The sequence below is a fragment of the Canis lupus genome, chromosome 18 (assembly GCF_011100685.1).
Source record: "Canis lupus familiaris isolate Mischka breed German Shepherd chromosome 18, alternate assembly UU_Cfam_GSD_1.0, whole genome shotgun sequence".
NCBI lineage: Eukaryota > Metazoa > Chordata > Mammalia > Carnivora > Canidae > Canis > Canis lupus.
In genome coordinates this window covers 50,138,641-50,166,267 of record NC_049239.1, presented here as the reverse complement: position 1 = coordinate 50,166,267, position 27,627 = coordinate 50,138,641, and the positions used below count along the sequence as shown (strand labels likewise).

The 27,627-nt window shown below is 43.9% G+C and overlaps 1 protein-coding gene across 7 annotated transcripts in view; it reads right to left on the bottom strand.

Annotated features, from left to right (window-relative positions):
* The window catches only part of KMT5B (lysine methyltransferase 5B), a 55,765-nt gene extending 28,390 nt beyond the window's left edge, over positions 1 to 27,375 (bottom strand). For 2 of the 7 annotated variants that reach the window (XM_038563702.1, XM_038563708.1), the window contains exons 1-2: positions 7,505 to 7,740; positions 653 to 800 (exon numbers count right to left, since the gene is read on the bottom strand). In XM_038563702.1, coding sequence (XP_038419630.1) covers positions 653 to 800; positions 7,505 to 7,664 — 308 coding nt within the window. In that variant the 5' untranslated portion in view covers positions 7,665 to 7,740. Of the gene's footprint in view, positions 1 to 652; positions 801 to 7,504; positions 7,741 to 25,668; positions 25,796 to 26,247; positions 26,387 to 26,523; positions 26,580 to 27,296 lie in introns of those variants that run through there. The other 5 variants (XM_038563706.1, XM_038563704.1, XM_038563703.1 and 2 more) reach the window with 5 other exon arrangements.
* Between the last annotated feature and the right edge of the window lie 252 nt (positions 27,376 to 27,627).

Sequence of the window (27,627 nt, the reverse complement as noted above, 5' to 3'; positions counted from 1 at the left end):
AAATTGTCTAAGGGCCTTTTTTGGGGGAGGAATGATGTTTAAGAGAATATGAATTAAAAAATTTAAAAGGATTACAGATTTCAAAAGCAGTGTAACACTATTTTATACAAGATGGTGAGGGATACTCAAAACACATACACATCTCTTATCTGTGTGCTGAACAGAAGCATGTCTTTAAAAATATTCTCTTTCTTACAATGATTAGCTGAATCTCAAAGATTAAACATGATGGCAAAATTCTTTATATACAGTTGCAATTATTTAAAAGAAGAAAGTCTATAATAAAATCATGAAAAAAACACTGATGTAACCCACTTTGAGTAGAAAAAAAATCATATACATTTTCAAGGTTTCACAAGGTTTTTCTTTCAGCTAAGATAACTATCATTAACATTTAAAATAGAATATGAGATGCCTCCAGCTTTATATTTTAATAGAAACAGCCTGAGATAAAATAAGAACACAGAATTAAAACTGACAAGACCCTTAGAAGCTTTTGTTGCTTTTCTTGGCTCACATATAGAAAATCTTCTACAGCAAAGACCTTTCCTTTAATGTCATTTTAAGTTGTGACTAAAAGTAAAATCAGCATCTCTTTCCTTAAATTCAACATCATCATCTGCTCCACATCAGGATAAAGACTTACAATTACCTAGTATTCATTTTGTGTGTTTGAAAACCTAAATAGGGATCAAGAACCAAACTGGTCGCCAGGTCATCATTTTCACAGAGTTCCTTGGCAGACATTCCAGAAGATGGTACATAGCGACTCTGTCCTTCAAATCCTGAATTACCATTACCTGTGAAAAGAAAATGAAAGAAAAGTAACCCAAATTGAAAACTAAATTTAAATTTACCTGTAAAACCTTTAGCTTCACTGCCCTCTCAAGTTGGTAATTAAGAATTGAAATTACTGGGATGCCTGGTTGGCTCAGTGGTTGACCGTCTGCCTTCGGCTCAGGGCATGATCCCGGGCCTGCTCCTCCCTCTGCCTGTATCTCTGATTCTCTGTGTCTCTCATGAATAAATGAATAAAATCTTTTTAAAAAATTGAAATCACTTGTTTCACTCTGTTTAATTAAGAACTGGATACCTGCTGCATAAACAGAAAACCAAATACAATAATATGGAAAGTATTTTGATTAGATGATATTATCAGGTTTCCCAAGAACAGAGTCTCACTAGGTGTAAGAATCTTGAGCTCAAACACCTTCAAGGAAGATGAAAAACAGGGGATGAGTGAATGCTCATTACCATAGCAAGACCGCATCAAGTGCCATTACAGACTGGGGGAGAGTTGCGGGGGAGCAAAGAAACGCTCTGCAGTAAGTGCCAGAAGGGTGGATCTCAAGTACCAAACGGAGTCCCAAGGAGTTCACTTCACCTTCCTGCTTTTGGGCAGGTGGATGAGAACTATCCTCACTTTGCTGGTAACAGGAGCACACAGGTTAGGAAACTCATCCATCATCACAGAGTTAGGTAGCAGAAATGGGAAAAGTAGAGAGAATGACAGGGCGATTTCTAACCTGTTTGAAACAGATTTTTGAACAAATGGATAAAATCAGGGAAGTGCTGGAGATACCTAATTGAAGTAATTGGGTTTGGTGGTGGAAGAAACACAGTGTGGGAGAGAGGAAAGGAAGGCTACACTCGTCTGGGTGAAATTTCATCAAGGGCTTACTAAAGCCTGCCCTGTAGGTCAATGACAGTCTAAAATTTTTAGCCACTTAGTTACACCAACAGTTTAACTTTAAGCCTCTCACAACTAAGGTGTGGAAGAACGAAACACACAGTGAGAGGCATAACCCTTTCTACACTCTTTCAAAAAAACAAATTAAATACTAAACATGTGAATCTCTACCATCAAAAGGTAGGTATATGTTTTGCCATCAAATCATTTGCATTTAGCTATCCAAGTTGTTTTATTAATTGAAATGCAATTTACATACCATATGATTCACTCATTTAAAGCATACAGTTCAATGGCTTTTAATATATCCACAGAACTGTGTAGCCATTACCACAATCAATTTTGGAACATTTTCATCACTCCCAAAACACATCCCAGATCCATGAGCAGTCATTATTGCTTTTCCCTCCCCACAGCCCCTGGCAACCATTAATCTACTCCCTGTCTCTATGGATTTGCCTGGTCTGAAAATTTCATATCGGTGAAATTATACGATATGAGGTCTTCCGTGATTGGCTCCTTTCAATCAGCATGTTTTCAAGTTCATCCATGTGGTACCATACAGAAGTACTTTATTCCTTATTATGGTCAAATTATATTTCATTGGATAGATCACATTTTGCCAGTTCATTCATCAGCTGATGGACACTGGGCTGTTTCAACTTTTGGGTTATTACAAACAATGTTTCTATGAACATTCATATAAAAGTTTCTGTGTATATACCTAGGTTTTCAATTCTCTTAGGCACATAATAAATGTGCTAGGTCATACGGTAACTCCATGTTTAACCTTTTGAGAAACTGCCAAACTGTTTTTCAAAGTGGCCGCACCATTTTACATTCCAACCAGCAGTTGTGTGATTGTTTCTAAATTCTCCACCTCATCCCCAACACCTGCTACCATCTGTCCTTCTAGTTTGACACATTCTAGCGGTTATGAAGTGGTAGTTTGTGGTTTTGATTTGCATTTCCCAGATGACTAATGATTTCAAGCATCTTTTCACGTACTGGCCATTTGTGTATCTTTGGAGAAACGTCTATTCAGATTCCCCTGCTCATTTTGAATTGCAGTTTGTTTTTTACTGCTGACTTGTAAGAATTCCTTGTATATTCTAAATATGAGTCCTTTATTAGATATGTGATTTGAAAATGTTTTTTTCCCCTTCTGTGAGTTATCTTTTCCAGTTCTTGATGTTATTCCTTAAAGCACAAAAGTCTGTAACTTTAATGAATTTCAATTTATCTTTTCATTTTTCTTCTGTTCCTTGTGCTTTTAGTGTCTTAAGAAACGACTGCCTAATCCAAAGTCATGAAAATGTATACATCTGTTCCTAAGAGTTTTATAATTAACGTTTTTGATCCATTTTGAGTTAATTTTTCACTCATAGTGTGAGGTTGAGTCCGACTTCATCCTTCTGCATGTGGATATCATTTTCCCAGCATCATTTACTGAAAGACCATTCTTTCCCCACTTAATTTTCTTGGCATGCCTGTCAAAATCAATTTTTAAAAAATATTTTATTTATTCATGAGAGACACACACAGAGAGAGGCAGAGACACAGGCAGAGGGAGAAGTAGGCTCCATGCAAGGACCCTGATGTGGGACTCGATTCCGGGACCCTTGGATCACGCCCTGACCCCAAGGCAGATGCTCAACTGCTGAGCCACCCAGGCGTCCCTGTCAAAAATCAACTGACTGAAAACATGAGGGTTTATTTCCAGACCCTCAATTCTATCCCATGGATATAGGTCTAGCGACACACCAATGTAACACTGAAGTTTTAAAGTTTTGAAAATGAGAAGTGTGGGTATGCCATCTTTGTTCTTCTTCAAGACTGTTTTGGCTACGCTGGGTCCCTTGAATTTCTGTAAGAATTTTAGGATCAGCTTTGCCAATTTCTGCAAAGAAGCCAATTGAGATTTTGATAGGGACTGCGCTGAATCTGTAGATCATTTGGGGAGTATTGCCATCATAGCAGTATTGTCTTCTAATCAATGAACATGGGATGTCTTTCTACTTATTTAGGTCTTATTTCTTTCAACAATGACTTGAGGTTTTCACAGTGTAAGTTCTATACTTTTATTGTTTGCATACTGATCTATCCTGCTAAACTCATTTAGTAGTTCCAACAATTAAATGGATTCCTTAGAATTTTTTATACACACAATCATATCATCTGAAAAGAGATTATTTTACTTTTTCCTTTTCCATCTGGATGCCTTTTTGTTAATTTTTTTGCCTAATTGCTGTGGTTAGAACCTCTAGCACAAGGCTTGATAGATGTGGTGAGAACAGATATTCTTGTCTTGTTCTGATCTTAGGGGAAAAGCATTTAGTGGAAATCTTTCACCACTAAATAGGGCATAAGCTATGGGTTTTTGTAGACCTCCTTTGTTGGGTTGAAGAATTTCCTTCTATTCCCAGCTTGTCGAGTGTTTTTACCCTGTCAGTGTCTGTATCCACTGGAATGATCATAAGGTTTTTGTCCTTCATGCTATTGATGTGATAGTATTACATTAATTTCAGATATTAAGCCAACTTTGCACTTAAATCCCACTTGCTTATGCTACAGAACCCTTCCCACTTTGGGACAAAGTGGGACACCCGGGTGGCTCAGTGCTTGAGCGTCTGCCTTCGGCTCAGGTTGTGATCCCGGAGTCCTGGGATCGAGTCCCAGATCAGGGTCCCAGGAAGCCTGCTTCTGCCTCTGCCTATGTCTCTGCCTCTCTCATGAATAAATAAATAAAATCTTAAAAAAAAAGGAACTCTTCCTATTCTTGCGGGATTTGGTTTTTGAGTATTTTAGTGAGGATTTTTTAATCCATATTTACTAGAGATATTGGTCTGTAGTTTTTGAGTATTTTTCCATGTGATGTTTTTGGTTTTGGTGGCAGAATAATACTGGTCTCATTGAATGAGGAAGTGCTCCCTTCCCTTCTGTTTTTTGGAACAGGAAAGGATTGGAGTTAATTTTTCTTTAAATATCTGCCAGTATTCACCAACAAAGCCATCTAGATTTGAGATTTTCTTAGCAGTATTTAAAAAAAAAATACTGATTCAACCTTTTTACTTGCTATAGGCTTATGCAGATTTTGTACTTCCTGAATCAGTTTTGGTAGTTTGTTACTTTCTAGGAATTTGTTTATTTAATCTAGGTTTTCTAACATGTTGGTATCCAGGTGTTCAGAATACTGAGTTGTAACCTTTTTTATTTCTGTGAGGCAGTAGTAATGTCATCTTTCATTCTTGAGTCTTCTCTTTTAACTGGTTAGTCTTGGGTAAAGGTTTGCCAATTTTGCTGATTTTTTTTCAAAGAGTCCACTTTTAGCTTTGCTGATTTTCTGTTGTCCTTCTGTTTCTGGTGTCCTTATATTTTGTAAATTTCTACTCTATTATTTCTTTCCTTCTGCTTGCTTTGGGTTTTTTTTTTTTTTTTTTTTTTTCTGGTGTTTTGAGGTAAGAAGTTAGGTTACTGATGAAGAGTTCTCTTTCTTCTTTTTTAATACGGGTGTTCACAACTATACATTTCCCTCTAGGCATTGCTTTAGCTGCATCCTGTAAGTTTTAGTATGTTGTATTTAGTATGTTAGTATTTTCAATCATCTTGAAGTACTTTCTCATTTCCTTTGGATTTCTTCTTTAACTCACTGGTTATTCATCTCTAATTTTAATCCACTGTAATCAGAGAACATACACTGTATGATTCCAATCCTTTAACATTTATTGAGGCTTGTTGCATGGCCTAGCCTATGGTCTACCCTGAAGAATGTTCCATGCGCACCTGAGAAGATTGTGCATGCTGCTATTGTTGGGTGGAGCATTGTATAGATATCTGTCAGGAAGAACTGGTTTAGGGTATTAAGTTTTCCTTTCCTGTTGATCTTCTGTCTAGCTGTCTGATTCATTATTGAAAGTGGGGGAACTGAAGTCTTCAAATTACTGCTGAATTATCTATTTTTCCCTTCAGTTTTGTCCGTTTCTGCATCACATACTTGGTGGCTCTGTTGTTAGGTGAAGTCACTGTAGTTTACTGACAACGGAGCACAGCTCTACTTTGCTTCATTGTTAGCTCTCACTTTGTACCATTCTTGTCCAGTGGCATTCAATGTGATGCTGTCCATCTTTACACTCTCTGGATTTTCCCAGCCTGCCCTCAGAATTGGTCTATACTTGGCAAAGTGTAGCATATGTAATGACCATCTTCTACATTATGTACCTCCAACAATTAAACTACTTAAGACCTTTTGCTCAACAACGCACAGACGGAGGCCAAGAGGTATTTGAAAAAACAAAACAAAAAAAACAACCAAAAAAAAAAAAAAAGTGGTCTAATTTACTGACTAGAGCCAATATCATTTGCTATGGTCACTACGTTTCTCATTTCCTTCAGGTTCCCATCACAATGCTCCAGAGTGAGCAGGTGTCCATGAGGAGGACGATCTATTCAGTCTTGGGCTCTCTGCCTAACTCTTATCCCAAGCAGGGCTTTCTGCCTAGTTTTTTTACAGAAACAGTGACCTGTTCTAATGTAGAAAGGTTAAGGGCAGCCTGGGCTCAATAAATTGCTTAAACCTCTAAATGGTAGGAAGGTAATCAATCAGAACTGGTGCAATCTATCTGAAACTGCTGCAAATCCCAGGCAAATTCAACTCTACTCAAGGCAGGCCAACTACAACACAAACTAAGGCTATTTTGTAGTGGCACTATATCAACCAGGAGAAACAAAAACAGAGAAAACTATCCTCCTTAATATGGCCACTGTTGGATTATCTTCATATAGCTGCCTACTTAGGTTCACACTTATCCTGGGGCACTTTCCTGCTCTCAAAAGAGCTATTTCTTGGGGCACCTGAGTGGCTCAATCAGTTAAGCTCAGGTCATGATCTCAGGGTTCTGGGGGCAAGCCCCGCATACAGCCCCTGCATGGAGCCCCCCTTCGGCTGAGAGTGTTTAAACAGTCCCACTCCCTCTACCCCTCCCCCCACTCATGCACGTGCACATGCTTTCTCTCTCTCTCTCAAATAAATTAAGAAAAAAAGAGAACTATTTCTTGAACTCTGAACAGTAGGGATCCCTGGGTAGCTCAGTGGTTTAGAGCCTGCCTTCAGCCCAGGGCGTGATCCTGGAGTCCCAGGATCAAGTCCCACATCGGGCTCCCTGTGTGGAGCCTGCTTCTCGCTCTGACTCTATCTCTCTCTCTCTCTCTCTCTCTGTGTGTCTCTCATGAATAAATAAATAAAATCTAAAAAAAAAACAAAAAAAAACAAAAAAAACTAGTAGCCTCCTTCTTACCAAGAGGTAAGCAAGGTAAAAAAGTTACTCATTATCACCAGTGCTCCAGTGTCAGGATAAACAACTGTTCACCCCATATATATAGAAAAAATGGCAACAATTTGGGAAGTTGCCCTAAATTCCACTTGTTCTGTAGAGTTGACTTGATTATTCATATTGCTAAGTTTTCAAAGAAAGACATACTTACATCAGATGTAAAAAATATAGTTTGAACTTGTAGGAAATCCAGCAGCAGTACTTTAATATTTTTTATAGAACAGACTAAACTCTCAGATGTACATTCTACAAAACATAACTTAAAGTCATGGATATAAGAGCATAATTAATTATATTAAGCATTAAACTAGAGTGTGCATGTCAGATGAGAGTAGGAATTGTCAACTTTCAAAGGGTAAAAAAAGTTAAGTATGAGAACATGAACAAATTTTCTGAAAACAATAAAGGCAGAACACAAGTTACAAACTGTAAAGAATTACCACCCAGATCACAATGAAAAGAGACAGTTGCACTGTGTACATACATCTGCTTGACCTCCTCTCAACTGCGTGTTTGCCAGCCTTCGCGGCCTCCTTTCCCGAGTGCTGCAATTTTGATTGACTCTGCTGATGGTCATTAGACAACTTGCCTCCACTCCTCCTGCCATTCACCACCATGTTCTTGGATTCTCCCAACCACTTCATGCCCACAGACCGCCTGACCCAGGTGCATTGAGTCGCTCTCTTCAGATAGCTTAGAGAATAATTCCAATGTTCTCTCCTAACAGAAACAAAATATGGAAAACAAAACCAGGAGGTAAATAAATACATAAAAGACCATACTACCCAGACCCTTGAGAAAGATACAAAGTATTCCAAGTCTTTGGTGGTGGGAGCTCTGCACATCCCTGACTGGGGTGGGGGTGGGGGGTCACGCAGCACCCAGCAAGAGTCAGAAGAACAGGAGCAGCCCAGGCCCAGCTGTGCCACTGGCGCCTTGGGCACCCCACCCGGCACACCAAGTCCATGTGGGATGCGACCCGAGGCGCACCAAGGTGCTGCTCAAGGTCTCCAAGGACAAGCTAACCCTCAAGTTCACTGAGGAAAGGATGGAGACACACATTAGCACCAAGAGGAAGAGAGAGGAGCTGAACGACACCTCAGCAAACGAGGAAGGTGGCAGCCAAGGACCGAACCTCACTCCATATGTATCTAATAAAGCCTTTTGGGGAGGAGGCAATTTAATAACTAATGTTTCCACTCTTTAAAAACCACTTGGCACCCCAGGCCATCCAGTGTCATGCTGAGGTCTACAGCAGCCCTCCCCACTTGCAGGGAGGGAGCTCACTCTGACAGGCACTTTGTGCTGTGAATAGAGACTGGTAAACAGTAAGAGCTTAGCAAGCACTTCTCTCTCAGTTACCAATAAGATTCCTTTTGCACCTTGTTATGGCCTGTATTCACGTACAGCAACATTCTGCTCAAAAGATATGTTTTGGTAACAGTTTACTAACTGTGAGTAAACAGGGACACCTGGGTAGCTCATCTGTTGAGCTTCAGTTCTGCATCGGCCTCCCCTGCATAGAGCCTGCTTCTCCCTCTGCCTATGTCTCTGCCTCTCTCTCTCATGAATAAATAAAATCTTAAAAAAAAAAAAAATTGTGAGCAAACAAACTACAAGGAAGTCCTCTCTAAGGAAAGCTTAAGAAAAAGTATCTAAGTTAAGCTTTGTCCACAACAGCTTTGTCTTTTTTTTTTTTTTTAATTTATTCATGAGAGACAGAGAGAGAGAGAGAGAGAGAGAGAGAGAGAGAGAGGCAGAGACACTCCATGCAGGGAGCCTGATGCAGGACTCAATCCCGAGTCTCCAGAACCACATCCGGGGCTGAAGGTGGCACTAAACTGCTGAGCCACCCAGGCTGCTCCAGCTTTGTCTTTTGTTGTTATTTTGAAGTCAACAGTCAAGGTATTTTGGGGACTGATATTCAAATATCAAAGTATCACCCATTACCATGGGTCAGCCTTTACAATAGCAACAAAAACTGAGAAATTACATTTGCTAATATAGAGATATCCCTCACCATCTGAATTTTAGTCAACTGAATTTGGGAACTGAATGATTTGGATAATGAGGGTGCTTGTAATTCATAAGGACCTTTGGAAGTAAGGGTATGATAGATTACATTATGATGGATTACATTTTGCTGGTAATGGAGCAAGAACAGGGATGTCCATGGCATCACCTCATTATGGAATTATGCCTTAGTATAAATCAGACTAAAAGGGCTCCAGGATAAGAAAGTGCAAAAAACACAGAACTTCAGAGCTAAAGGAACTTTAAGATCTTAGTACAACTCCTTCAATTTGCAGATGAAACCAACACAGAAGCTGAGAGGCGCCCTGCCCAGGGCCACACGACCAGGCTCCAGCAGAGTAAGGAGAACCTTACTGGGGCCTCAGGGTCTCTCACTACCCCCCACAAAGGCCAATTTCCCTTGCATTTTTACAAACACACAGAAAAACACCAATGATACATTATTTTAAAGTACTTCTAGAAATGTACACCTAGTTGTACCTTTAATGATATCCAACAAAATTACAAAACACTAATTCTTTTGAAAGCTTTATTTACTTTAGAGTGAGAACACATGTGTCCAAGTGGGAGGAGGGACAAAGGATCCAAAGCAGACTCCCCCCCCACCCCCAACACAGAGACCAAGGTAGGGCTAGATCCCATGATCCTGAGCTGAGATTGGGACATGAGCCGAAACTAAGAGTTGTATGCTTAACCGACTGAGCCACCCAGGCACCCCAGAACTACTTTTTGTATTGTTTTAAACTGTAAAATACGGGATCCCTGGGTGGCACAGCGGTTTGGCGCCTGCCTTTGGCCCAGGGCGCGATCCTGGAGACCTGGGATCGAATCCCACGTCGGGCTCCCGGTGCATGGAGCCTGCTTCTCCCTCTGCCTATGTCTCTGCCTCTCTCTCTCTCTCTCTCTCTGTGACTATCATAAATAAATAAAAAATTTAAAAAAAGTAAACTGTAAAATACTAAAGTTATAACCTGACTTCTTCAAGTCCTCTTCTTTCTCAAGATGCCTGTGCTGCTAAAGGCAGCAAGCAAAGCCCCTGCCCGGGCACGGCTGTGCTGTGGCTACTGGCAGCCACCTCCCTATGCTTCCCTTCTGCTTTCTGCGGAAACCCCCAGCTCCACACCTCCAGAGAAGGACAAGCAACAGGTAAAGTGCTCTTGGTCCTGGAGGAAGTGATCTTAAGAATGCCCTCCCAGAGCACACAGTTTATGGAGAATGACTGAAGTGTTTTCAGGACTCAGGAGTCCCAATACCCTCAACAGTGAGACATAAAATAGAACTACATGGAATAGAAAAGAGCAACATGGCTTTAGAGAGAATTAAGAGAGAAAAGAAATAGCATGCCATCTCTCCACAGAGAATCCCGAATCCCAACCATGATTTTCACTCAGAGATTAAAAGTAGAAAAGCCAGGATGAAGTCCAGCCATTCGTTCTTAGTAAGCCCTCCACATGGTTTTGATGTAAATTCCAGTGTGAGAACTACTGTTCTCTGTTACTCATTCACTTGATCATTTGTTAGGGCAAAGAACAGAGGCCAAAATTTAATGAGGAAATTATACCTATTGACCTAATTTTTTTCCTGAGAATTAGGAAAAGTTCGCCAATAAATCATCTTAGCAGCACACTTCAGCCTAGTTCATGGAATAGAGACTAAGATCTACTCCTACATAATTGCAACTCAATGAGGACTAATGATCCATCCAAATTGGAGCAAATTCATAACCTTGCATCTCATCCAGTTAACTAATATTTTTTTTTGGACTTAAATACTAAAATATCACTCTGTCAATCACATATTGTGACTGAATTTCACTAGTATGAATACACTGCACATGTCTGGATATATTCTAGTAGAGGCTCCAATACTCTCGACTTGTCCAGATAACAGCTATCATTAAGGCAAAAAACTTTACTTACACTCACAAATGAATTATTTTGTAAAACCAGTTCTAGTGAAACTATCAGAAATTTGGGAACTATTTATAAATTTCTAACTCAAAATGAACATATCCTCTACTAATTATTAGGTCATTGATGGTTGTGCCCCCCTGACTGTGGAATCTGTTCTTGTTGGCACAATTTTTCCTGTAAGACTACAAGCTGAAAGAATATTTATATTTTAAAGGTGGAGATAGAATTTCAAAGACTAACACAGCCGATACTGTAGCAGACTATGGAGAAACAGAAGTTGAGGACATTGGGTGGCTAGCAAAGCCTAAAGGCTTCACGGCTCCCACAGAGGTCCACTCCCAACATAAGCAAGGGTGCAGTCTCTCCGGCCTGGGACACAAGACGGCTCACATAGAAAATACCACCATGGTCTTGGCTTGGTTGACAGTGTCTAAGTCTACTGACCACTAACTATATTTAGAAGTAAAAATTACCTGATTTATCCCAAAATTGGCAGAAGAAAATTTCAAGAAGGGGAGTACTGGCCACTCCTTAAATGGTGTAACAATTGCAAATCTTTCTCTGTTCTGATTTCCCAATACAGTTGACCCTTGAACAACATGGGTTTGAATTGCACAGGTCCACTTCTATATGAAATTTTTTTTTTAGATTTTATTTTTATTTATTCATGAGAGACACAGAGAGAGTGGCAGAGACACAGGCAGAGGGAGAAGCAGGCTCTATGCAGGGAGCCTGATGTGGGACTCGATCCCGGGGCCCCCAGGACCACACCCCGCGCCGAAGGCGGAGCTAAACCACTGGGCTGCCGGGGCTGCCCACTTCTATATGAATTTTTAAAGATAAATACAGCACAGCACAATAAACATATTTTCTCTTCCTTACGATTTTCTTAATAAAGTTTCTTTTTTTTTTTAAGATTTTATTTATTCATGAGAATACACAGAGAGAGAGAGAGAGAGAGAGAGAGGGAGGCAGAGACACAGGCAGAGGGAGAAGCAGACTCCACACAGGGAACCTGATGTGGGACTCGATCCGGGGACTCCAGGATCACACCCTGGGCCAAAGGCAGGTGCTAAACCGCTGAGCCACCCAGGCTGCCCCTTAATAAAGTTTCTGCAGCTTTACTTTATATAAATACATGTAACATTCCCATGTCGGGCTCCCTGCATGGACCCTGCTTCTCCGTCTGCCTGTGTCTCTGCCCCCTCCCCTCTCTCTGTCTCTATGAATAAATAGATAAAATCTTTAAAATAAATAAATACATGTAATATACAAAATTTATACTACCCATTTATTTTGTCTATAAGACTTCTGGTCAACAGTAGGCTGTTACTTTTTTTTAAAAATATTTATTAGAGAGAGAAAGAGAGAGCGTGCGTGTGCATGCACGCACAAGCAGTGGAAGCAGCAGAGGGAGAGGGAGAAGCAGGCTCCCTGCTAAGCAGAGAGCTCGACATGGGGCTCGATCCAGAACCCAGGGATCATGACCTGAGAGGAAGATAGATGTTCAATGAACTGAGCCACACAGGCACCCCAGCAGTTAAGTCTTTTAGGAGTCCAAAGTTGTATGTGGAATTTTGACTGCATGAGGGTTCAAGGGTGAAGTATATAAAATATCAGGAAAATTATTAGACATCAGACCAGGGCCTGAGGATATAGCAAATCTGTGCTTGTATTCCAATGAAGAAATCTCTAGGAAAGGGATCCCTAGGTGGCGCAGCGGTTTGGCGCCTGCCTTCGGCCTAGGGCGCGATCCTGGAGACCCGGGATCGAATCCCACATTGGGCTCCCAGTGCATGGAGCCTGCTTCTCCCTCTGCCTGTGTCTCTGCCTCTCTCTCTCTCTCTCTGTGACTATCATAAATAAATAAAAAAATTAAAAAAAAAAATCTCTAGGAAATAACAAATTAACAAATCACTGCCAGCACCTTGGAGAAAGTAAAGCAGTTTCTAAGCACTGGTGTTTCAGGGTGGGGGAGGGGGGGACTCCGCCTGGCAGCAAAGGGGAGCTCGTCCCAGGCAAAGGGAAAGCACAAAACCAGAGGGGGTGGGGGAAGCAGTGGGTGTGCAGAAGACCAGTACGGTGCCCAGTGTGGCTGTGGTAGGGTTAGTGGGGCGGGGGCAGGAAGGTCATCAGAAGGGCTGCTAGAACATGTCACAGAGGGCCTCAAAGCCACTGCTGAGACTTAGGGCACAGACTTTCCGGGAGATGGAAAGCAGGAGTGATGTGGTCCAAGTCACAATTTTAAAGGCCCACGCTAGCTGCTTGCTATATGGAGAAAAGCTCACAAATAAATGTTTTTTAAAGGTCAGATCTAATCCCGCTACTAATAATTGGGGGACACAAGAGAAAGCACCAGTTAAGAGGCTACTGCAATGAACCACAGGATACTGGCAGCTCGGAGCAGCACAGGTGGCAAGAAGTAGCTGGCTTGGGGATCTTTTCTGAAGGGTCACACACAGATAGACAGGATCTGAGAACAGACTGTGTGAAAAAGAAAGAAGACTAACATGCCTCCCAACTGAAGTACACTATTTACAGAGATGGCAAAGCCTACAGGAAGCTCAGGTTTGGGCAGGGGTCCAAGTGCAGAAGTTCAGCTTCGGTTATGTTTGAGACACCCAGCAGAGACCACGCAGAGACGCTGAATACAAGGGCCGGGAGTACAGGTCCAGGCTGGTCAGAGTGCTAATGGACGAGATGAAATCACCTAGGGGCTGAGTACAGATGAAAGAAATCTAAGGACAGAGGGGCATCCCTCAAGATGAGGAACCAGCTGCAAAGGCTACTGCAGGGAACAACTAGGGAGGAAGGAGGAGAAGCAAGAGCAAATGAGGGAAGGGAGTGACCCACTTGGGCACAGGCTGCAGGTACTCCCAAGGCAAAGTTCTCTTTTAGGAGCTGAAACTCATGGACAGGAGCTGAAACTCGCAGACTCTGACCATCTGTGAGCACCTCAGAAATGTCGGAGAACTCCTAAAATGGACGTGACATCTTGAAACATGGGCTTGTGGCGAAAGAGATGGCAGAGGGGAACTAAGGAATAATGAATAGAAAGAGTCCTAAGTTCTAGGTCATTTGTTTCAAATGAGAGTAGAAAATTAAAATTGCATGTAACTAAAAGGACATGTGTAAATTAAACTCAGAAAATGGAGATGATGGGAAAGGGTTAATCTGAGAACAGCAGGCTTTCAGAGTTTTTAAGGATTTTTCTTTAAAAAAGTTTTCAGGGGTGCCTGGGTGTCCCAGTCAGTTGGGCATCTGCCTTTGGCTCAGGTCATGATCCTGGAAGTCCTGATTTGGGCTCCCAGCTCAGTGGGGAGTGTGCTTCTCCCTCTCCCTCCCTCCACTTGTATGTTTGCTCTGACTCAAATAAATAAATAAAATCTTTAAAAAAAGTTTTTAAAAGAACTGAGTAGTATTCTAATAGAGTGATAAGGACGATCTGAGTGCAACAGGGTGGATGGAGTTCCTAAGGGTGCTGTTTAAGGCTCTGCTCCTTCTTTTTTATGAGTGTTCACAAGAATGATGCAAGCAGGCTCTAAGGAAACACAGTTGTGCCAATGCTCCGGGACAGGCAGCACTAACACTGGTCTCCCGAGCTTCACCCACTGTGAAGTCAACAAATAGGAGGATTTGCCTCACGTGGCTTCACTGGACCAACAGATGGGAGACAAAGCACCTACTTCAGATTCTACTATCAAACATAAATTTTAAAAGGGGCAGGAGATTTGTGATAATACAAAACATACTTGAAAACCACTAAACTAAGAGTTGCATTTAAAAAGCAAAGTATTTAAAGATTTAGAGTTGTATTTAAAGAGGAAACTTTTTAGGGGCACCTGGCAGGCTCAATCAGTGGAGCATGCAACTCTTGATCTCGAGGTCGTGAGTTCAAGCCCAACACTGGGTGTAGAGATTATTTAAAAATAAAAAAATCTTGAAAAAATAAAAAGAGGAACTGTATATATAATACCACTAAGGTAAGAGGCATACCCACACCACCACCACTCATTCCAAATCACCAACAGCATTCCCTGTCTTTGGAGGAATGGGATTAACATTACAAAAACCCAACCCCCAAATGTTTACTATTTATAATTGGGGGAAAAAAAAAAAAAAAAGAAAGAAACACCTGCTGACACTTGCAAATTTTTCAAAGTACACAGTTGTCTCATAGAAAATGTGCTTGGTTCCTGTCAAGTGCCTGCACTGCTCCCAGCAGTGACAGGTCCCCAACAAATGCCAATGACCTTCTTTCTTTCCACTGCCGCCTTTGTGAACACACATGAGGTTATGAACTATTTGGTGACTTTCGACTTTACTGCTCGCACAATTTGAAAACTCTGGTTCCAATCCTTTCCTACTTGAAGCTTTTGGATTATTTCCTGCTGAATGTCTTAAACACAAACCAGGATTTTAAGACTGTCAGAAAAATGAGAACACTGATTCTAAAAGAAACAAGAATTTTAATATAAAAAAAGAATTTTAATAGAATTCCTGTGATATTACAAAGAATTCTCTAACCAGTTTACATGTTGAACTTGTCTCAGATAGCTTATCTTAGAGAAATTACCCAGTGGCAAAGAAACATGTCCCAAGGGGTTGAGAAGGTAACACAGATTTTTAAAAAGCAGGCTCTAGCTTGCTGAAGGACTTTTGGAAAACTTCACTGAGAAAAAGCAGAGCAAACATTTTGCAAGTGATTCAGCTACAATATGCTGAGCAAACGATTCAGAACACCAAATAGTTAACAGTACTCTCTCTGGGGAATGAGATCACGAGCAATTTTTTCATTGCACGGTGTATTTTTCACAAGGTTCAGCTTTTCAAAATGAGCAGGTATAAAAGGGAAAGTAAAACAGATGTCACAAAAATTCTTCTGCATCATTCTTATGTATTTAAGTTAAAGCCAATTTCTAAGACCTTAAATTCGGTAATTCCAACATCAGAGAAGTTAAATACATCTCTGAAATACTTCCACAAGTTTCTGATGCCTTTATTTGTGGACTGACTCCGTGATTCTCAAGTGCCACAATCCCAGACTCCCAGGAGCTTTATATTTAAAATAAGTACAAGGAAGACTAACACAAATAAAACACACAAAAATGAAAGGAAGCACTGTCCAGAGAGGCGACAACAAACACAAACAGCCCAAAGGAACAAAAGTGCCCACACTGGACCAGGAGTGACCACACTGGCTAGGGTCAGTGCCAACAATGTCCCACCAGTAAAGTAAAAATCCAACTTCCATTCTAGGCTAACATGCCCAGTCTACAAGCAAAAACAAAAGCATTTGGAAATTGTTATGAACTACCATTAACAGAACTTACCTTGCTGGTGCCTACAAAGTTCTGCATGATCCAAACTCGCGCCCCCCCCCCCCCTTTACTCCAGCTAAAATTTCAGATACAGCCCAGTTCTCATCCCCTAGTGTGCTAGACATGTTCCCTACACAGGGCCTTTGTATTTGGGATGCTGTCAAGCTGCCCGCCAGTCCCCCCCCCGCCCAACCCCCAGTCCTCCATCCCATATACACTTTCTCTTTAATGGTGCTTATTACAACTGTACTCACTTCTTCGTGTAAGTACTTGATAATCCTTCACTTCCCCACTGCAGTATTATGCTAGCTAAGGTACACTTTTGTATCACTGGAACTTAGCACAACTTACCACAGGTCCATTCACATCACATCCCCCTTTCTGGTCACGAACCTAACTGCTACATAGAAACCCAACTGGTGATTAGTTCTTTTTCTTAAATCTAAAGTTACAAAAGGGCTCTACAATAATACATCAAGGAAATGCAAATCAGTGTTCATTGATGGTTATTCCAAATTCATCTGTGATCAATATTTTCCAAGGTTCCATGGAATCCCAGAACAATAATTCATACTATCAGGCCAGTAGTAGAAGTCCTTAAAGCTATCAGAAGCACTTGTGGTCAATATTCCATATTACAATGCAGTAAGACTGTAATCTACTTTGACAAGACAGTTTACTCACTTGTCAGTTAGAAGACAACTATGACTTCATGATCACACCTGTAACCTTACAACTTGCTCCTATAAATATTGTCAGAAATAAGTGTCACTTGAGAAGTTAGATGACTAAGTATCATTTCTGCTTTCTTTTCCAGCTTTTGGAGAGTCAAATTCACCAAGCATTTTGCTTCAGCCAAGTTAACAGTCTCCCCAAGCAGCCTGAGGTGGTAAAGCCCCCTCTGATCCAGCAAGAGATGGCACCTGACTTGGAGCAGTTTCCCACAACTCATAGTAAGATATGACTATATAAAGATAAAATCCAAAGTAAAAGGCTGGCTGGAGCCAGCACTACTAATCGTGCTAAACTGGTTGTGCTAACTGCTCCAAAGGAGACTTCCGTGGGCTGAAAAATAGTCCTCAAAGATATCAGGTCCTAATCTAGAACCTGTGAGTATTAGCCTATAAGGAAATGGGTCTTTGGAGAGGTGATTTAAAGTATGGATTTTGAGATGACACAGGTTGTCTGGGTGGGCTCTAAATGCTATCACAAGAGACCTTCGAGAATGGTAGAGGGTGCTTTGACACCACACACCCAAGAGGAGAGGTGAGGATTGCAGTGACACGGGCCCCAAGCAAAGGAACGAAAACCACTGCAGGAGCTGGCAGAGGCACAGAACAGATTCTCTCCTACAGCCTCCGGGGGAGCCCTACCGCACTTGGACTTTGGCCCAGTGAAACAGATGGGGAACCTCGGGCCTGCCCAACTGAGAATACATCCCTGCTGTTGGAGGCCACCAAATTCGTGTAATTTGTCACAGCAGCCACAAGCAGCTAATACAGAGACCATGATAAAGTAAACCAAAGTGAAAATGTTTTACAGTTACCAGCTCCTCAAAACACATAAAATTCCAATATATCACTGGAAAAACTCTTAAACACCTTTAAAAAGTTTTATATATACTTAAACCTCAGGTAACCAAGACCTTCCATAGAAGTGTTATGATCGAATACTTTTATATTTATGTAAAAACTTTACAATAAAAATGAAAACTAAAACTCTTAGGTAGGATTTTTCATTTAGCAGAACATTTGAAACAGCAAAACATGCACTACTGGTAACAATCATTGTAACACTTAAACCTACTGATCTGCAAGTGGGCATGTAATAAACTTCCCTCTAATTGCCTCAGGACAAAAAATATTGATCCACAGTTCCTTATTTATCCAATAATATCCAATATTCATCCAATATGTATCACAACAAAAGATTTGGTATATGAAAGATTTATGTCTCCAATTGTCTTGGTAGGTATTTCCAAAAAAAGGTTTTAGCTGATGTGGTTGTTGGGAGAAATTCTACAAAACAAAACAACGTGCTTCCACATCTCTCTACATCTGACCCATCTGCTCACCTAGTAGTGCCTATACATAAAATCAAGGATGCTTCCTTTGTTACTCCTCCCTGAGACCCACAGCATTTTACTTTTCTATAAACATATGCCACCTAGTGTCAAAAGTCTGTAAGTACAGCCCACAGTTCCTCAGAAGCTAAGAGGTAAGCAGAACAAAGAACAATCCATTCTTACAGGGCAAAGACGTGGTGGGCGAGGAAAAACTTCCATAGGTGAGTCTTGGTCTTAAAGGCCAAGACTAAGTGTGCCAGGCAGCACACCCTGCAGGAGACGGCGCACACAGGGTTCAGGATGGGGCTCCAGATGGAGTCAATGCACCTAGGGTTCCACTCTAACCCCATTTGATACTAACAATGCAGCCATGAACAAGGCATTCAACCTCACAAACGTCTCATAGGTAAAATGAAAACAGAGCCTACCTCCTTGGTTTGGCACAAGGATAAAACAAGCAGAAATAGCTAATAAAATAAAGACCTCCAACTGTCCCCTCTTTGATGGCAGAAACATAGGGTCAGATACACTGATGAAGTGTTCACAAAACCTAAAATGACCAGGTAGAAATTTCCCCTCCATTCCTTATCCTACCATAACTCTCCCAAGAAAACAATCACATCACCATTTCCATTAAAAAGAGTACTTATTTTCAAGAAAATAAAAAGAGTAGGGTGCTAATTTATGATAGAGACCTAAGACCAGCTTTGCTTTTCCTACTGCTCCTGAAGAGAAGGAAAATGCCTTCTGATAACAATTAGAATTAAAAATAATACCAAACTATACCTCACACATCAACATCCAAGGGGACGACAGATTTTGTTACAGTAGAATTGCCTGTTATGTTTCTGGTAAGACATTTTTTTCTTACTGTAACCCCACTTTTTTTTTTTTTTTTTTAAAGATTTTAGGTAATCGCTACACCCATTGTGGGGCTCGAACTCACAACCCTGAGGTCAAGAGTCTCATGCTTCACCAACTGTACCAGCCGGGCGACCCACTGTAACTCCACTTTTAAAACAACAATAAATAATAGCTCCTCCATTCATTTACCATGTAATTCTCACATCCTGTAAAGTATGTACTTTTTTTCTTGGTTAAACAGACGGAAGGTAGCAGAATTTGCTTACTTGTACTCTAGAAAGGATCCTACTGGTGAAAAAGCATGTGGCTGGAAGAAGCTCAAATATAACAGTAGCAGTGGACAGGGAGAGGGAGGAAAAGCTGTGGTGTTTCAAATAGAAGGCAAGACTTGGTAATAAATTAAGACACAGGTGGTGAGGGACAGAAAGGAATTTAAGATGGTTCAGAAATCTATAGCTGCAGAGACTGCAAGATTGCCATAAACTATGCTACATAAGAAACAGGTTTGCAGAAAAGATGAGAAGGTTTAAGTTTACTGAATTTGAGGAGGGAGGGGTCACAACCCAGGTGGAGCTGTTATAAGACATCAGAACTCAGGAGAGAAGTGGGGACTGTGGGGACACCTGGGTGGCTCAGCGGTTAACATCTGTCTTTGGCTCAGGATGTGATCCCGGGGTCCGGGATCGAGTCCCACATCAGGTTCCTTGCAGGGATCCTGCTTCTCCCTCTTCCTGTGTCTCTGCTTCTCTCTGTGTCTCTCATGAATAAATAAAATATTTTTTAAAAAATTAAGAAGTGGGGACTGTGAAGAGAGTAACACTAACAAAAGGACTCTACAGTTTACCAAGCATTTCAACATTATCTCAACTCAAAGAATCACAGAACTTCAGAGCAAAAAGTCTTAGATTAAAAGAAACAGGCTCAGGAATCCCTGCCTGCCCAAAGTAATTCACTCCTTATGACAATATGCTACTAATACACAAAACATACACAATACCACCGCTATCACCCCCATTTTACAAATAAGAGTAAGCCTTAGACAACTAGAAACAAATTAAGCTGAGGCTGGTTGAGAGCCTGTACACGTTTTTTAAAAGATTTTATTTAGTCAGGGCAGCCCGGGTGGCTCAGCGGTTTAGTGCTGCCTTCAGCCCAGGGCCTGATCCTGGAGATCTAGGATCGAGTCCCACGTCGGGCTCCCTGCATGGAGTCTGCTTCTCCCTCTGCCTGTGTCTCTGCCTCTCTCTCATTCTCTCTCTGTGTGTGTGTGTCATGAATAAATAGAATCTTAGGGATCCCTGGGTGGCGCAGCGGTTTAGCGCCTGCCTTTGGCCCAGGGCGCGATCCTGGAGACCAGGGATCGAATCCCATGTTGGGCTCCCAGTGCATGGAGCCTGCTTCTCCCTCTGCCTATGTCTCTGCCTCTCTCTCTCTGTGTGACTATCATAAATAAATAAAAAATAAATAAATAAAAATAAGTAAATAGAATCTTAAAAAAAAAAGATTTTATTTACTCATTCATGAGAGACACAGAGGCAGAAATATACAGGCAGAGGGAGAAGCAGACTCCATGCAGGGAGCCCCATGTGGAACTCGATCCTAGAACCCCGGGATCATGCCCTGAACCAAAGGCAGATGCTCAACCGCTGAGCCACCCAGGTCCCAGAGAGAGCCTGTACACTCTTGACATTATGAAGAAAGTGATGCAAACAAAATTTTAAACACACTTTGCCCCTTATTTGAAGAGTAAGACCCTAGAACAAAAGTGGCATGGCTCCTAATTTCATGGGGCTCTTAGGATAGCACAGAAAGAGAAACAATCCAATAAGGACGAAACTACAAATTCTGGTAAGAGCTTTAAAGAAACAAATAGGATATTAGGAGAGAGAATCATGTGGGAACAGACTTTACACTGGATGATCAGGGAAAAGAAATAAAAAGCACAAGTAGAGAAAAAAAATCACCCCTCTTTTTGGGGGTGTCAAAAGCACTTCTGGTATCTACATCAAAGATCTTCTGAGGCCATTGGCTTTGTCTAAATCCTCTTGGACCCTGAGTGAGATCTGTTTTTGTTTCTCTTTTGAAGGGGAGAGAGAAGGTTTCCATATGGCCTCTCTAATCCCAGACTGCACTGGTTCACTGCCTGAAGGATCAGGCCCCCTCTACGCTTCAGTGGGGGGAACTCCATTTTCCTAAGAATAGGTTGGTTTTCTTGCTAAAAATATATATCCCTCTACATTATACAACATAGCATTTCCTTGAAAATAAAAATACTCCTCAGAGATCATGACACTGTATCAGCTGCTGCAACCTTGTTCTACAAATCAGACAAACAAAATGAATCATTCTGCAGACCAAGAACCCAACATTTTTCAAGAACCTACTGGGAGCCATTGGGCACTGTTCGTGGTGCTGGAATATTGTTGCCTCTATGGAACGCTAGAGGGCGCATGTGCATTTCAGTCTTCAGGAAAATTGAGCAGGGCTAATAAAGAGTAGGAGACCTTGCAAGTCCAAAGGGAAGCCAGTGAAAACTGGGTATCTGAAGAACAGGACAGAAAGGTGCAGAGGGGAAAGCAGGATGACCCTTCACTGAAGGGATCTTAAGCCTGAGACTTGAGAGGCAATCCTAATGCCATCATAGATCTATTGGGCAAGAGTTCTGATAAAGATGCTGAAGTTGAAAACACAGGTGTGTTTCACTCTGACACATGACTGAGGGATTCACCTGTTTGGCAACCCTATGAGGTTGGTGAGGCAGGCATTACTGCTACACATGAGATGGCTAAAGCTCAGAAATAAAGTTGTTTTCCTGAAGTCAAATTGCTATTCAGTGGAAAGGCTGAGTCTAAAACCCTACTGTTCAAGCTGAAGTCTGGGGTTTACGCCAATACTTGAGCCACATGTGCATCACCCATAAATAAAAAGGCTTATTATCACTAGGTAATGCTCCCTAGGTCTGTATACTTTTTCTTTAGTGTACTATTATAATACAGAAAAGACATCTAGTAGAGATGCAACTGACAAATAGGAGCCATACAGAAGTACGAGCCATCAAGATTTGGGGGCCATTAATATACTCCATCCTCTCAATTCTAAAACCCAACTGATGGTAAGCTATAGCATCAATTCAAAATAAAGTGAGGAAAAACTACATAGAATATGTAGATGAACTACGTGTACCAATTAGATGTCGAAATACTAAAACAGATTTTAGAAGTGAGAAAACAGGGTGGCAATTAAGTGTAAAATATAATTTAAAATTGGAAGGTTCAGTTGTAGGAGCTGAGGCTTGGCCCTTGTGTCTTATAATAAATAATGACAGAGCAGACTGGAACACAGGTATTCTTATTCCAATGGTCCTTCATCCAGCTCCGGAATTGTATGTAATGTAGTCACAATTGCATACAATCCTAAAAGGCTGTGTGGTTTGAGTTTGTTTTACAGACATCAGACAGCCCCAAATCTGGCTGGAAGAGGCAGGAGCCAGAGGCAGTGAGTGACCAACCTGGTCCTAGGAACCCTTTAGCACGACAAATGGAAAACTGTGAAGCAAAACATAATTTAGAATATTGATAACTATGGAAATAATCAGTGACTTCACTTCTCCTTTTGTGAGAATATTTTAGAATGCAAATAGCTTCTGGTTCCATCACAAACTATATAAAGATAATATATCAGCTCTGTCTCCAGGCAACATGAGGATCAAAAGAAAAGGTGTTTTGTTTTGTTCTTTTAAAGCAAACATTATACATTAACGTGGCTTTACAAAAATAAGGTTAGAAGTCTTTGCTATACAGATGGATTCTCTCCCTAGCATTTCTTTAAAACAGTAAAATAAAATCCTGTAATGCAGAAAAAGTAAGAAATGGACGACCAAAATTTAGGAAGATGTCTATTGATTCAAAATATGTTTGTAAATGGCAAGTGCTTTTTTTATTTGACTAGGGCAAAAAGAAACTCAGATCACACTAATAAGTACGGGGTTAGATATTGCTCAGGCATGATCTTTACTTTTAATCGATACTTCCAGATTCTAGGAAACACCAAATTATGAGGGGGAAAAAAGGGACTACAGTAATAACTGAAATAAAAACAGATTTGTAGAGAGGCTGGGGGAGAGGCATGAGGTAGAGTTGATAGAATTTAAAGAAACCTGCTATACTTTCCTTCATTAAAAATCCTTTAGACAAAGACCTAGGGTACTCACTCCCTACTGTTTGCTAGGACCTCATCCTCATACAGCTTGTTCAATGAAACTGAGCCATTAAATCTTCAGGGTTTAACTTACATTTCAAACTAAGAGCTCCAAATAGAAAGTAATTTTATGAGTTTAAAGTTGGCAGTCTGTCGAAGAAATTACTTTTCAAATCACTGTGTTCTAATGCTTAGAATATCCTAATGATTACAATTTAAAGTGCATTAGCTAGTTTTAATTTTATCTTGTAATAATTTGAGCTTGTGCTGCTTAGAGCCATTAAATCCATTTTCTACACCAAGACATGTCAGTAAAATTACAAGTTCTTGCCCCCAAAACAAAAAGTAACTAAAAGTCAGACTGGAAAACTAAGTTACATCCTATATAGAAAACATCTTTCTACTGCATGCAGCTGTATCTGGGCTAGAACCACCCCACATTTTCTCCCTGCATTTACTTAGTGTATCCATGTAACCAGTACTGTGTCACAGTGGAGCAAGGACATACGGTCCCTGTGTGGAAAGCTCAACTGCAGTGTTCTGGGGCTAACACATAACAGAGTGCCACAATTCTTGCTCCATGAAGAAGCATTTTGGTGAGTGGAGAAAAAGTAAAGCTCATATATGGCAGGCAAGAGTATAAAATAATGGAAACCACATGGTTTGTCTGAAAGGATTTGCTCTCATAAGCCATGGAAAGGACATTCCTGTGGACAAGGAGCTGTTCAGATGGTACATGTGTCTTTCAACACAACTGGGCCACTTACCCATGTCCTATGTAGAGAAAAATCAGATTTGATCCCAAATTTATATGACCCAAGGAAAAAATGACACACCAACATCCCCACCCACAAAACTCTATGCTCAAACACACAAACAACCTGTGACCACTTCCTTCACATCTTATTCTGCTATACTCTCCAACTCCCCTTCCCCTGAGTAGGTCCACTGGTATCTGGTTCAAGTACAGAAAACAGTTCAGGGTATCTGAGAAGACAGATGAACATACCGGCAAGAGGGCACTTGGAAATGACTTTGAAAGAGTCTGGTTTCAAAGTTCATGTGCACAAACTATGTGGCTTTTGTTATTAATAACAACGTCTTAAGATAACATTAAAATGGACATAATACAAAAATCCAAATACAAGCTATGAGGCTCCATAACTTGGAGATTAACAAATTCACTTTTGTCAAATGCCTACTAAGCACCTACTTTGCACCCGCCCCAGACAGAGAAAATAAGTAATAGCCCAACAAGTTCACAAGAAAACTGAAGGGGTGGGCAAATAACCAAACAGAATACCCAGTAACAATTGCTCAGGGAACGCAGAGGAAATGGGCATCCTCCAGAGTGGGCCAGTCCCTGCAGGTAACTTCTCGCCAGACCTTTCCGAAGGATGAGGGCGAGGGGGCAGAGGGTGGCTAGGAATGCTGGGCGGAATGAGACCAAAAGGTGCCAGGCATGGGGAAGCTCGTTGCACTAGAGCCTGGTAAAGGGGGAGTAGAATGTAGAATGCTTAAAGATCAAAACCTGGAAAGTGGACCGGAGTTCCCCCACATGCTGGGATTAAAGCGTTTGTGGACTTTACTCTCGGAAAATAAGGAGTCCCGACAGTGACGGGGCCACACCTGTGTTTCAAGATGCCAACCGTTCGGCTACAAAGTAAACGTGTATTTACACCAAGTAACTCTTCAGATACGTTTTTCGATATACACAAGTCATCGGCGCTATTTCAGGCAAAAATGATTTCCCCTGTCCTTTTCAAAACATTTACGCTTGTACTACCAATCATCAAAAGTTGCGGCTATGTTTTCGCTATCCAAGACTAAAGGAAAAAGTTGCAGCTGGCAACTACTTCCTCCGACGATCCTACACGGCAGTCTCCCAACCACGTTTAACGGACTCTACTTTTATAAAGTTTACAGTAGCTTACATCTAAGAAGGTCCTGATGAAAAGGCATAATCACGACCGACCCATTCATTGCCCACTACTCTACGTAAGACAAGTTTCTAAAAATCATCTTCCAAGAACGAACACACGTTCACCCCCTTAGTAATTCTGGCTTCCCCGCTTGACGGATCGGAAGTGACAGCTCCAGAACGGGGTCAAATGAGCCCAAAGACAGAAAGAGTGGATTTCTCCGGGTGCAACGTGCCTCTACACCATCCTCGAAAGTTGGATCCCGTTGTCACCACGGAAACGCGGTCCCGCCCCCCCCCCCCCCCAGGTGGGAGCGACGCCGAGCCCATCACCTCTGGGTGTGCAGGACAACCGCCACTCTGCGAGGACGGCCGGGCACCGAGGGCACCGAGGGCGCCGCTGTCAGGGCAGGGCGGGCAGGGCGGGCAGGGCGGGGGACCGGCCCCGGTGGAGCCTGAACCAGGCTCCAGCCCAAACAAAAACAAGCCGAAGGGAGCGCGGCAGAGGGAGCAGATTGGGCGAGCCCGATCACGACTGCCCATTGGAGAAGAGGGAAAACAGAGTCCCCCAATCGCGAGCGGCGGGGCTGCTCCCCTCGTGCGGCCGCGGGCCGCCCCGGCGCTGCCCGGCCCCGCGCTGCCCGCCGGCCGCTACCGCTCCCTTCCGGCGGCGGCGCCCACTGCAGGGCCCGCACCCCCGCCCGGCGCCGCCGCCCGCCGCCCAGCGCCGCAGCCGCCCGCCGCCGCCGCCGCGCCGCGCCCCTCCCCCGGCCGCCGCCCCCCGCGCCCGGGCCCCGGCCCCCGCCCGGCCCGGCGCCCCCGCTCCCGCCGACCCGCCCCCAGCCCGCCGCCGCCGCCGCCGCCGCCGCCCGGCGCCCCCGCACGCCCGCGCCGCGCCCGCCCCCCGCTCACCGCCGGGCGCTGCCCGCTCCTCCTCGGGGCGCCGCGCGGCCCCCGGTCCGGCCGCTGCGCTGGGGGGTCCGCGCTGCCGGGCGGCACTTCCCCGGCCCCCAAGAAAATTAATCACCAAAAAAAAATTCCCGAGAAAAATGGAGAGTAAAATCCAAGATGGCGGCGCCTGCCGCAGCACCGCCCGCTCCATCCGCTGTCGGGAAATAAGTCCCAGCCGCGGCCGGAGCCCCCCGCCCCCACCGCGCCGCGCCCCCGCGTCCCCACGCCCGGCCTCACCTCGCCTCGCGCGCGGCCGCGCCGTCCCGGGGGCCGCCTCCGCCGGGGTCCGCGTCCCGGGTCCTGGCGCCGCACGCGCCGCCGCCGCTGTCCGGGCGCCCTCACCTCATAGCCCCGGAGCCTCGCCTCCCGCGCCGCAGACGCGTCGCCGCCCCCGGTGAGCCGCCCGGACGCCGCCCGGGAACGGTGGAAGGACACGAAAAGGAGTGCCCTCGGCCGGGCGGAGGGACACCGCGCCGCCTCGCGCCACTGCTGCGGCCTCTGTTGCTTTTACGGGACTTGCGGGGGGGCGGGGGGCGGCGGAGGCGGAGAAACACGGGGAGGAAACGAGTTCCTCGCTGGGTGCTCCCGGGGGCGGAGGGACAAAAAGCGAATCTGGGGAGCGAGGGGAGACGAGCCGCCGCCTCGCGTCGCCCGCGGCGGAGGGATCCGCGCCGAGGTCTGCCGGGATCCCTCCGCCCCTCGCTGCCCTTTAAATCGCGGCTGGAGGCGGCGTCGCCGCGCGCCCCTCGGGCGCCACCCCGGCTGCGTGCCGGCTGCGGGTGCGGGTGCGCCCGCCGGGCCGGCTCCCGGGGCGGGGAGGGGGGGGTGGGGCCGGGGGTCGCGCGGCCTCTCGGTCCCGCGGCGTGCGTGGGGGGCGCCGCGGGGAGGCGGCCCACGGAGGCGAGCTTCTTTGTTGTGCGAGCGGGTGTCGCTGCAGCGGATACACCCTCGGGAGCGTCGGGGCGGCCGCGCGTTCCGCCGCGCCGTGGGTGGGGGGAGCGTGCACTCACCGGGCCACTGGCTTCCGGGTGTCCGCCGCCGTCCCCGGGGCACCCACCGTGTGCCTGCCCGGCTGGCCGACGCGCCGCTCCTTCCGCTTCCCTCGCTCGTGGGGCAGCGCCGGCGCCCGAGGTGCAGCCGCACCCCCGCCCGGGACCTTGGGCAGGTGCGGGAGAGGCCGAGGGTCGCGCGCTCCGGGCGCTGAGCTGTGGGAAGGGGGCGAAGCACCGCCCTGAGTCCTGCGGTCCGATAACACTGGCTACAAAATAACAGTACTGAGACTCACACGTACACAGCCTTCGCCGGGTGGTGGGCGCCGTGCTCAGGGCTTTGGACTCTTCG